This window comes from Triticum aestivum, chromosome 7A (genome assembly GCF_018294505.1).
Source record: "Triticum aestivum cultivar Chinese Spring chromosome 7A, IWGSC CS RefSeq v2.1, whole genome shotgun sequence".
In the NCBI taxonomy this organism is placed as follows: Eukaryota; Viridiplantae; Streptophyta; class Magnoliopsida; order Poales; family Poaceae; genus Triticum; species Triticum aestivum.
In genome coordinates this window covers 2,824,322-2,837,007 of record NC_057812.1, presented here as the reverse complement: position 1 = coordinate 2,837,007, position 12,686 = coordinate 2,824,322, and the positions used below count along the sequence as shown (strand labels likewise).

The following is a 12,686-nucleotide window of genomic DNA, read 5'->3' as shown; positions in this document are numbered from 1 at the left end:
TATGAGTGGCGGTCAAGGACGAGCGATGGTCTTTTGCTACAGTTCTATCCCTCTAGGGGCATGCGTAGTAGTACTTTGCTTCCAGGGCTAATAAACTTTTGCAATAAGTATATGAGTTCTTTATGACTAATGTGAGTCCATGGATTATACACACTCTCAACCTTTCACAATTTTCTAGCCTCTACGCTACCGCGCATTGCCCTTTCTCACCTTGAGAGTTGGTGCAAACTTCGCCGGTGCAAACTTCGCCGGTGCATCCAAACCCCGTGATATGATACGCTCTACCACACATAAGCCTCATTATATCTTCCTCAAAACAGCCGCCATACCTACCTATCATGGCATTTTCATAGCCATTCCGAGATATATTGCCATGCAACTTTACACCGTTCCGTTTATTACAACACGCTTCATCATTGTCATATTGCTTTGCATGATCATGTAGTTGACATCGTATTTTGCGGCAAAACCACTATTCATAATTTTTTCATACATGTCACTCTTGATTCATCGCATATCCCGGTACACCACCGGAGGGATTCACATAGAGTCATACTTTGTTCTAAGTATTGAGCTGTAATTGTTGAGTTGTAAATAATAGAAGTGTGATGATCATCATTATTAAAGCATTGTCCCATGTGAGGAAAGGATGATGGAGACTATGATTCCCCCACAAGTTAGGATGAGATTCCGGACTAAAAAAAGTGGCCAAAGAAAAAAAGGAAAAAAAGGAGAAGGCCCAAAAGAAAAAAAAGGGAGAAAAAATGAGAGAAAAAGAGAGAAGGGACAATGTTACTATCTTTTTTCCACACTTGTGCTTCAAAGTAGCATCGTGATCTTCATGATAGAGAGTCTCCTATGTTTGTCACTTTCATACACTAGTGGGAATTTTTCATTATAGGACTTGGCTTGTATATTCCAATGACGGGCTTCCTCAAAATGCCCTAGGTTTTCGTGAGCAAGCAAGTTGGATGCACACCCACTTAGTTTCTTTTGTTGAGCTTTCATATATTTATAGCTCTAGTACATCCGTTGCATGGCAATCCCTACTCCTCTCATTGACATCAATTGATGGGCATCTCCATAGCCTATTGATTAGCCGCGTCAATGTGAGACTTTCTATCTTTTTTGTCTTCTCTCATAAGCGCCATCATTATACTTTACTCCACCCATAGTGCTATATCCATGGCTTGCGCTCATGTATTGCGTAAGAGTTGAAAAGGCTGAAGCGCGTTAAAAAGTATGAACCAATTGCTCGGCTTGTCATCGGGGTTATGCATGATGAGAACGTTTGTGCGACAATATTGAAACATAGCCTAACTATATGATTTTGTAGAGATAAGCTTTCTTTGACTATGTTATTTTGATAAGACATAATTGCTTGCTTAGCATATTTGAAGTATTATTTTTTTTGTCAACATTAAACTTTTATCTTGAATCTTTCGGATCTAAATATTTATGCCACAATAAAAAGATTTACATTGAGAATTATGCTAAGAAGCATTCCACATCAAAAATTCTTTTTTTATCATTTACCTACTCGAGGACGAGTAGGAATTAAGCTTGGGGATGCTTGATACGTCTCCAACGTATCTATAATTTTTTATTGTTCCATGCTATTATATATTCTGTTTTGGATGTTTAATGGGCTTATTTATACACTTTTATATTATTTTTGGGACTAACCTATTAACCGGAGGCCCAGCCCAAATTGCTGTTTTTTTGCCTATTTCAGTGTTTCGCAGAAAAAAAATATTAAACGGATTCCAAACGGAATGAAACCTTCGGGAACGTGATTTTTGGAACAAACTTGATCCAGAGGACTTGGAGTGGATGTGAAGCAACAAACGAGGAAGACACGAGGTAGGGGGCGCGCCTACCCCGCAGGCGCGCCCTCCACCCTCGTGGGCCCCTTGTGGCTCTGCCGACCTACTTCTTCCTCCTATATATATCTACGAACCCCCAAAACATCAGAAGCGACCATGAAAACCTAATTCCACCGCCACAACCTTTTGTACCCGTGAGAGCCCATCTTGGGGCCTTTTCCGGCGTCTTGCCGGAGAGGGCATTGATCACGGAGGGCTTCTACATCAACACCATAGCCTCTTCGATGATGTGTGAGTAGTTTACCTCAGACCTTCGGGTCCATAGTTATTAGCTAGATGGCTTCTTCTCTCTCTTTGGATCTCAATACAAAGTTCTCCTCGATTCTCTTGGACATCTATTCGATGTAATCTTCTTTTGCGGTGTGTTTGTCGAGATCCAATGAATTGTGGGTTTGTGATCAAGATTATCTATGAACAATATTTGAATCTTCTCTGAATTCTTTTATGTATGATTGGTTATCTTTTTCTACTAGATTGATCTTTCTTGCAATGGGAGAAGTGCTTAGCTTTGGGTTCAATCTTGCGGTGTCCTTTTTCAGTGACAGCAGAGGCAGCAAGGCACGTATTGTATTGTTGCCATTGAGGATAAAAAGATGGGGTTTATATCATATTGCATGAGTTTATCCCTCTACATCATGTCATCTTGCTTAAAACGTTACTCCGTTCTTATGAACTTAATACTCTAGATGCATGCTGGATAGCGGTCGATGTGTGGAGTAATAGTAGTAGATGCAGAATCGTTTCGGTCTACTTGTCACGGACGTGATGCCTATATACATGATCATACCTAGATATTCTCATAACTATGCTCAATTCTATCAATTGCTGGACAGTAATTTGTTCACCTACCGTAATACTTATGCTATCTTGAGAGAAGCCACTAGTGAAACCTATGGCCCCCGGGTCTATTTTCAATCATATTAATCTCCCGTTATTTTCATTACTGTTTAGTTGCTTTCTTTACTTTTACTCTTTATCATAAAAATACCAAAAATATTATCTTATCATCTCTATCAGATCTCACTCTCGTAAGTGACCGTGAAGGGATTGACAACCCCTTTATCGCGTTGGTTGCGAGGTTCTTATTTGTTTGTGTAGGTGCAAGGGACTTGAGCATGACCTTCTACTAGATTGATACCTTGGTTCTCAAAAACTGAGGGAAATACTTACGCTACTTTACTGCATCACTCTTTCCTCTTCAAGGGAAAACCAATGCAGTGCTCAAACGGTAGCAGGTCACCATTAACATCACGCTCCTACGTTGTCTTCACCGATCCCAACACCGTCTTCTATACCAACCGACTTGCATCGATCTATCAGACTATCTAGTCCAACCCAGCCGAACTTGTTCGACTGTATGACACGCTCGAGGCTCCCAAATCGTCTTCCGCGAATTTCCATCCATCACATGATAATTCCATCTTAGCTGGCATGACTCGCTTTCAAACATCCCTATTGTGCCGCCAAATATTTCACCCTTGTCTGCCATAACCCAAGGTTTTCAGTTTCGTTGAACTTCTTCACCTTAAACCTGATACCCATAAGCATCATAGTTCTTTGTACGGCTAACCCTGTGAAAATATACCCGAGCTGTCCCCACGACGCCGAAGTACACAAGCACTTACGTGCACAACTCCAACCAAAAAAGACCTCTTGGTCTTCACGCGATGGGCAGCTCCCTGGCACTAATTACAACACTGGCTGTTACCTTGCCCTGTGTGTGCTTTCCGATGTATCACCTTATCACGTGTGATGGATTTTTCTTCCGGTAGATTTGATCTGTTGTTGCCTCTCTCTACGTTGAACACAAGGACTCGGCCCTGTTTCTTTTTGTCCAAAACAAACTCGGTTTGCACTGTACGTGTACCTCGGAGTCCAGCGCCTCCACGTACTCGTACGTAACGCCTGCTCGCCTGTTACGACCCATGCTAGCCATGCAACCATAGCAGTTTCCGCTGCTACCCGCTTCCAGATCGATCTCGTCCGAGGTTTCGTGCCTGCGTGCCACGAGTCGCCGACCTTTTGCGTCCGATTGCTTCTTGAAGAACAAAACACGACCAACTCTGCATCTTTGATCACAACTCACCGAGGATCACCCCCGTATCACGATCGCTCCTGCAGATTTTTGTCGACGCTTCCTTCCTCCTCTAGATCAACCTCGATCGCCTTCCGGACCTCTTCAACCTTGCTCTGATACCACTTGTTAGAATAAATCCAAGGCATATCGTCGATCATCCGAGGACCAAACAATTACACGCGCACGATATTGAGATTGTTAACGAGCTTCACCGATATGGCTACATCCCCGGGGCTTGACTACGGGCGCTCCTCCCCGTGACACCGTCACAATACCGCATCCGGTCGCCCTGGACACCGGCACATGCCGCCGGCTTCCCCTGCGTTCCGGTGCTATTATGTTGGCATAGGTTACATCGTGTGTCTAGCCCGCTATATATGAGAGGCCTAGGATACAAGTGTCCTACTAGGACACAACTCCATATCCTATCTAAACACAATACAACTACAAATCCAACTGTAACCTACCTTGTACACTATATTCGACACAACTCTAACAATCACGACGTTCCGTACGTCCTCACTTACCAGTAGCAGATAAGGTAGAAGCCAAGGAAGCGCACCGGAAGCGGCACAACACGACACGTCGGGCGGCGTTCACGGCATCGTACGTACTACTGGACTGGGCCAAGGATCAATCGAGGACCACCACGTAGATGTCCACCGCCGCTGGCGCTGGATTAGCGACCAACTCTTGGAACAGGGGTTGGCCAGGTTCGAGCCCTTGGCTCACCGCCTCGCCAACAAGGGCAGTTGAGGGTGGCGTGTGCCGGAGTCCGTGTCCAACTATTGCTGCTAGGTGGAGGCACGCAACGGTAATTCATCAGGGCTTCCATGAACCCTGAGAGGCCTTTAGCCGCTGGAAGGACAGCGACGACAAAGACAACGGCGATGATGACCGACCGAACGACGACGGAGGTGCCGGTGGCCATGCCTAGGAGGTCATCGCCCGGTACATTGCTTAGTTTTTTTTAGTTTGTTATCATTAAAACTTTGTTTAATTTCATATGTTTCGGTGTAAATATTTTAAATTTAACCAATAATACAATTCATTCAGTATGATTTTGGCCGGGTAGCGTTGAATGACATGCTCCTCTAATTAAATCTGTTCAGACACGTTTGGTGTCGTCCTTGTGGTGGAACAGTCCTAAAAGCAAGCGACACAAGCTCATTATTGAGGATGAAAGATACAGTCCTAAAAGCAAGCGACAGACACAAGCTCATTATTGAGGATGGAAGAGTGACCAAGGACGGATGTAGGTGCCCCGCTCCAAAACACTGTTTCTGTTTCTTCGGGGGTGAAATCTAGAGGACCGAGAGTCACACTACAATAGATAGCGGTGGATCTGACCGATTGATGGAGCTCCGGCAAGAGTTCAAGGAGGAGGCGGCGACCGTGCCTCTCCTTGAGCAGCAGCTACCACCTGCGCACAAGGCCGTCTTCTCCGATCCAACTCGTCCTACTAGAGGTGAGCCTGCGACAGCTCCTCTCCTCTCTCTCTCTCCCTCCCTTGCGCTAATGACTGCTTACGACGTGGTGTTGCTTACATTCTCCTTGTAGTATGAGATTACTAGTACTACTGTATTTTCTTTCCCGTCTCATCCTCTGAATTTCATTTCACCCTCGGCAACACGATTTAGTCAACCGTTTCTCTGATCTCCAAGCTTTCCTACATCGGTGAGCTCAAGTAATTTTTTTTAATCCTGGGTAGCTAGCTAGCTCTCCCGTACCTGCGCCCGTTTCCCGGACTCAAGCTGCTGCGGCTGATTCTGTATTTTCCTTTTTCTTTTTGGCTGTAAATAACATGCATTATTCCTTAATTAATAGTAGTACTCTGTCTGCGTGTGTTTAGATGTTTCGATCCAAGGCAGAGGAGGCAGGGAGATTGGGGCACCTATCTGTGCTTCCCTGGGAGCCATGAGACCCCTTGCCCGTAAGCTGGACATGCTGCTGTTAGCTCCTCCTAATGGATGCTCCAGCTCCACCAGGGTCAAGGACGGAATGCGCCTCCTCAAAGATAATGTTGACAAGATGAGCTCCTACCTTGATAAACTGTCAGAGGTGGAGGACCCTCCCCCGGCGGCAAATTGCTGGATGAATGAGGCGCGTGACCTGTCTTACGACATGGAGGATTACATGGACAGCTTAATATTTGATAGGCCTGAAGATGCCTCCATTGTCCCCAACAACATCAAGACAACCAGATCCCGCTTCAAATTCTTTGGTCATGCCAAGACTCCCAAGACTAAGACTAAGGTTGATGTCATTGTGGAAACACTGTATGAGTTGAGGAAGTATGTCCAAGAGGCAATTGAACGGCACCACGTGTACAATCTCCATTCTTGCAGCACCTTGAGGCATAGGTTTGTGTCCCTTGGTCCTATGCTTCCAGCTCCAATGCAGTACCAAGACATAGTAATTGATGGGCGGATGAACGGATTCATCAACTCACTGGCTAATGATGGCGATCAGCAGCTCAAGGTGCTATCTGTTCTCGGACATTCATGTCTCGGTAAAACTACGCTTGCCAGAGTGCTGTACAAAAGACTTGGGAAGCAATACCATTGTCGCGCTTTCATTCGGGTGTCCAAGAAGCCTGATACGAAGAGAATTTTCCGTGACATGCTAGCACAACTCCAGCATCAGCACTCCCTGCAAGACTGTAAGGAGGCTGACCTCATTGACAATATCAAGAAATATCTACAAGATAAAAGGTATAGTACTGTTATTCTTCAAACAGATTAACCTAATATATACTCTGCTCTTCCATAAATAAATCCTAATATGACGCCTCTACTTTGGCATGCAGGTATCTAATTATTATTGACGATTTATGGGCAACATCAGTATGGGATATTATTAATCATGCTTTCCCAAAGGGCAGTCAAGGCAGCAGAATAGTAACAATTACACAGATCGAAGACATTGCATTAACATGTTGCTCTTACCAGTCAGAACATGTTTTTCAGATGGAACCTCTGGATGATGATCACTCAAGAAAGCTGTTCTTTAACACACTCTTTGGCTCTGAAAATGATTGCCCTGAAGAACTGAAAGAAGTTTCAAACAAAATCGTTGAAATATGCGATGGTTTGCCGCTAGCCACAATTAGCATAGCTAGTCTTTTAGCAAGCCAGCCTGTAATATCTACTGATATATTGACGTATATCCATCAGTCATTAAGCTCATGTTTCTCAGCAAATTCTATTTCAGAAAGAACGAGACAAGTATTGAGTCTGAGCTACAATAACCTTCCTCATTATTTGAAGACATGCCTACTCTATCTTAGCATGTATCAAGAGGGCCACACATTCTGCAAGGATGATTTGCTCAAGCAATGGGTGGCTGAAGGTTTAATCGATACAACAGAAGGGCAAGACATCAAGGAAGTTGCAGAAAGCTATCTTGGTCAACTTATTGGTAGAAGATTTATCCAGCCGATATGTATCAACTACAACAATGAGGTGTTGTCTTGTGAAGTCCATGACGTGGTATATGATCTTATTGCAAACAAGTCTGCAGAAGAGAATTTCATTGTGGCAATAGACTACAGTTGTCGAAAGAATGTGGCACTTTATCAAAAGGTCCGTCGACTGTCTCTCCAACTCGGTGGTGTAAAATATGCTAAGATACCATCAAACATCAGTAAGGCACAAGTACGGTCACTTGGATTTTTTGGATTATTGGGGTGTATGCCTTGCATTGGAGAGTTCAAGCTTCTTCGTGTTCTAAACCTTCAACTCTCCGGTCATCGTCATGGCGACCAAGACCCGGCCATAGAACTCAGTAGGATATCAGAGTTGTTCCATCTGAGATATCTGAAGATTATATGTGATGTCTGCATAAAACTACCAAACCGTTTGAGAGGGCTGCAATGTTTGGAAACACTGGATGTTATGGATACAAGGGGCCTTTATGTTCCATGGGATGTTACATATCTCCCACACTTGTGGCACCTCAGTCTTCCCGTTGACACAAATCTTCTGGATTGGTCCATCAATCTCGGGAGCCTTGGCATGCCGAACTACCTTCAGGATCTTTATATTTCTACACCGCCTTCTTCCGACCATCTGGAGGGAAGTATGGAAGATGCGGAGCGAATCCTGGAAGCTCTGTCTTCTTTGATCGGAGGACATAGCAACCTGAAAACTATGGTAGTGGCTCACAAATCCTCGGTTAGGTATGGCCGCGCTTCGAAAGCAATCATTTACTGGAATAACATGGCACCTCTCCCCAGTCTCCGGAGATTTGAATGCTCGCCACACAACGGCATCATATTTCACAGAATCCCAAGGTGGATGGAACAACTTGGCAACCTATGCATTCTAAAGATTGCAGTGAGTGAACTGCTGATATATGATGTTGGTATCCTTGGAGGTTTGCCCGCCCTCACTGCTCTGTCGTTGTATGTCGAGACATCACCCGATGACAAGATCATCTTTGGCAAGGCGGGGTTCTTAGTTCTAAAATACTTCAAGTTGAGGTTCACAAGTGGTATAGCTTGGCTAAAATTTGAGGCAGATGCAATGCGTAATCTTTTGAAGCTCAAGCTAATTTTCAACGCCATCCCGCAAATGGAGCAATATGAAAATGGTATTATCAGCATCGAGCATATGCCAAGCCTTCGAAAAATCTCTGTAAAATTTTGGGGTGGAGCTGCTGGTCAAGAATATGGCTTGGTCAATAATCATCAATGCAATCCTAGAATCAACGAGCAATCATCGGTTTATAGTTCCAATGGCGATGAAAGTAGAAAACAGAAACAACAACCATATGAGATTCTGGAGGAAGAACGTGATGAATACGATAAGAAAGTGAAGAGTCCAGCTGATCAAAGGTACTACGTTACTACCAATGTTCCTTTTGAAAACAAGGAAATATGCTCTCCTTTACTTTGACTTGGATTCTTTGATTAACCTGATTTAATTCTTACGTTGTGACCAAGCTAAGTGGTTGTTGTAATCAGGAATTCAGGTTTAATGGAGTCCTCTTTGCGACCTCATGTTCCAGGTATATTTTTTGTATCAACTGTTTTCTTTTACATCTTTCAACTTTTTTTTAGAGAAAAGACATATGCCCGACTTTATAAATAAAGCCACCCAGCACAGTTCGAAAGGGATCACCACACAGTATGGAACGGCACTGCCACAACAGGGCCACGAACTAAAGTAATGATACATGGCACAGGGCCAAATAAAGCACGCAGACCCACAACCTACTAGCAGAAAACTAAGCAGCCAGCGCAGACAATGGAGGAGAACCACAGAGCAGCCTTAGGTCGGCGTAGCACGCTCCAACGCGATGAGCGAAGACGCACAACCATCGCCTCGCGATCTTCCACCTTTATAGTCAATAATTTCCACTGCTGAAGAAAAGAGATCGCACGAAGAAAACCAGCTAAAAAAGAAACGGTCGGTTCTCCTCGAGCGGCCGCTCTCCACTCGACCCCTTCTCTCACATCGCAACCACCCCGTATGCCACTGCCCCCTTCCACCCCTTGCCGCCGCCCCCATCCGATGGCCCCCTTCACCAGCTTCCTAGACCTCGTTAGATCTGGAAGGCCGCCAAGAAGGCCGACGCGGAGGACGCGTAGGGGCTCACGCGATGCACTTCTCCGCGCCCCAACCCTCGAGCGGATTGCATTAGGTGCACCCCACTTGTCGGCCTGTATAGGCTGACAGGAAAGAACAAGGAGGCGTGGAAGGTGGGCGACTTCCACACCTCCCTCATCGACGCAGTAAAATTTAGTTGTATTTATTTGGAGAGTGTGACGTTCTACTTTGTCCAGAGCACCAGTAATTGCTGAAAAGTCTCTCTTCCTGCAATATTTGCTTTTAGTTAGTCTACAAACGGAAGGACTGCAATTATCAGCTTCTTATGCAAGTCTAAACACAAATTATGAATGTTCTTTCAGTTAAGATGATAGCCACAACAGGTATTTACCTGTAGAGTTGCATTTACTTGATTTAATTACAATGTACGTTTGCAAATTGCTGCAGGGAAGTCTCACATCAGTTCACTAATGACAGCTCCTAATACTTACACAGTCCATGTCTCCAAGGAGACCCACAAGATTGAGGCCTGGTGTGAATCAGATGAATCTTCGGCTAGGCAATTGCTAGAAGAGGAGGATTCACTGCTAGTTACCGCTTCAAAGGATTTTGCTGGTAATAATATGGTGCTGCCACTACCAATCTCCAAGCATCTTTTGCATTGTTTGAGGTGGATTCATTAGCTGTACTAACTAATGCTCAGTTGCTCACACTTACTACATGTTCGTGGTGCATTACTTTTAGGTAGCGTATTCTTGGAACCATCATCACTGGTTGTTGAGTATCGACCACCTGCCAATAATGTAGCTCAGGTTTCCTGCGATTCTACTCTGTTGTTTCCTTTGGGTTCATAGGGATCATCAGACCCAGATGTCTGCACTGAATAATGAACGGCAGCCCAGAATGATAAGTTGAGGATAATTTGTATATGCAGGTGGCAACAGAAGATATTGTCGACCCAGATAATATGTCATATGAGGTATGTTGTTTTGCTTTTGCGGAATGGACGATACTTTGATGGTTTTCAGAGAACAACAATTTTCTTAACACATATTGTCAATGTGGTTTACTTATACTGCTTGCTCCCATAAGTAATTCTAGGTATACTACTTCGTTCCCACGATTTGACATAAAAAAATTGGACATAAATAGAGACACTTTGATTGACGTCTTGTATCACACGGAAATCTCATTTCAGAGCAAATTTTTACTATTATTTTTGTATTTTGTAGCAACTGCAAGCAAAGGATCAAGCAGTAGGAACTCAATCCAGAGGATTATCTGATGAGCTGACATGCTACCTGGTGCCTTTTAGGAACAATTGTAACTTCTTCTCCAGCAAAAAGAACAACGAGGAGTATGAGTTAGTTTTACTCTGAGAAATGCTCATCATTTTGTAACCCTAAGACAAACATATAACATGTGAAATCTCCATGCAGATGTGCGATCTGTAAATCAAACTTTAAAAGCCAACAGAAGTTGATACGATTGCCGTGCAGCCATTCTTACCATGCAGATTGCATAACTCGATGGCTTAAGATTAACAAGGTAGTAGTTTTTTTTTCTTCTTCTCTAAATACTGCTCAATTCTATTTTGATATGCTACAAATCAAAAAGTTTTTTTACTTCTATGAATAGATGTCGAATGCTAGTATAAACCTGCTATATGTCTCAAGAAATGAAATACCCAGATACCAAATGTGCTATTTCAGTACACACATTGTCTGAACTCCATTTGATGCATAGAGATTGTTGATATCTTGGCGTACAATCTTATATTGTTTGATATTAGGAGGATTGTCTAATTTTTTTGATATGTACCTTTATTTTCATTCAGTCATGCCCAGTGTGCAATGAGGAGGTATTCGGTTAACTTGCGATGTTTGTAGCGATGCTATGGCCTTGTCGTCGCATCATGATGACGGAAGATCTTGCTCTCATATCGTCTATTAAGCTACAAGACACTCTTGTGCTTCAGTCTTTCATACCAGCATAGCAAAATAGCGTGTATTACAAACGATAATGAAGTTCCTTTGTTGCCAATCTCATGGTGGTGGCAAGCGTCTTCCGATTTGTCTTTAAGAATTGAAAATTGTTTTATAAACCTGCTATATGTCTCAAGGAACGCAATACCCAGATACCATTGTGCTATTTCAGTACACACATTGTCTGAACTCCATTTGATGCATACAAATTGTTGATGTCTTGGTGTACAATCCTATATTGTCTGATATTAGGAGGATTTTCTAATATTCTGATATGTACTTTTGTTTTCATTCGGGCATGCCCAGTCTGTAATGAGGAGGTATTTGGCTAACTTGCGATGTTTGTGGCGATGCTATGGCCTCACTGTTGAATCATGATAACTATGGATGGAGCCAAGATTCTAACACAGTGGGTAGTTTCGCCATCTATGCAGAAGTAAATAGTTGCTAGACGAAGTATGAAATAGAAGATAAACTCTGCAAATTGTAGGAACATATAACATACTGTCAGTTACATACAGATAGATGATCCTCCAACTGAATGGTAAAAGTTCCGTGAAATTCATAGACTTCAAAGTCGACTAGGACCAAATACATATTTTGTCCAACAACATACATTACACGGTGAGCTCTGTAACGGCAGAAAGCCCACTGAATTGAAATGCATGAGAACAAACTCATGTATTATTGGTAGCAAAAGTACAGAGAGGACGAAAAGCACTTCATCATTTTCAGGAGACAGATCCCATAGCTCTGGCAATCTATCTGGTACAGCGAGCACCATCTGAGGGATACAATCCATCATTAGAAACCGATCACACAATGTATTACAGGTTCATTATAGTCTAAACTGAAGCAACTACTCATCTTCTTTGGACGTCCACTTGACGCGCGGCTCGCCGGTCCTGGCCCCCGCTTCTTCTTCTTCCCTTTCCTCGCCGGCGCCGGCTCTACCTCCTCCTCCTCCTCGGCGTCGTTGAGCTCGTCGTCCGTGTCGCCGGTTGGGTCCATTGTGTCGTGTTGCGCATGGAACGCGGGGGAGGAGGCAGCGGCGACCGAGCTGCTCGTGATGATCTCGTCCACGTCGGCTTCCTTCGCATCAGGGTTGCCGAAATGTGACGTTGAGGCTTGCGAGAAGGGCAGAGCGCCACGTCGTAGAGGCGGCGTCGGCGAGGCTGTGTACGTC

General features: G+C 43.9%; 1 protein-coding gene across 6 annotated transcripts; it reads left to right on the top strand.

Moving 5' to 3' along the window:
* The first annotated feature begins 5,164 nt into the window (after positions 1 to 5,164).
* On the top strand, positions 5,165 to 11,716 carry LOC123148355 (disease resistance protein RGA5). Of its 6 annotated transcripts, none has more exons than XM_044567744.1 (10): positions 5,167 to 5,431; positions 5,816 to 6,677; positions 6,773 to 8,800; positions 8,930 to 8,973; positions 9,993 to 10,130; positions 10,260 to 10,327; positions 10,450 to 10,494; positions 10,748 to 10,872; positions 10,955 to 11,063; positions 11,353 to 11,716. In XM_044567744.1, the coding sequence occupies exons 1-10, from the start codon at positions 5,320 to 5,322 to the stop codon at positions 11,386 to 11,388; spliced, it is 3,567 nt and encodes a 1,188-aa protein (XP_044423679.1). In that variant the 5' UTR covers positions 5,167 to 5,319; the 3' UTR covers positions 11,389 to 11,716. The 6 variants fall into 6 exon arrangements, 3 of the variants coding, with proteins under 3 accessions (XP_044423679.1, XP_044423680.1, XP_044423678.1); XM_044567745.1 differs by having other exon boundaries at positions 5,168 to 5,431; positions 10,011 to 10,130; XM_044567743.1 differs by having other exon boundaries at positions 5,169 to 5,431; positions 9,963 to 10,130.
* Positions 11,717 to 12,686: the final 970 nt, after the last annotated feature.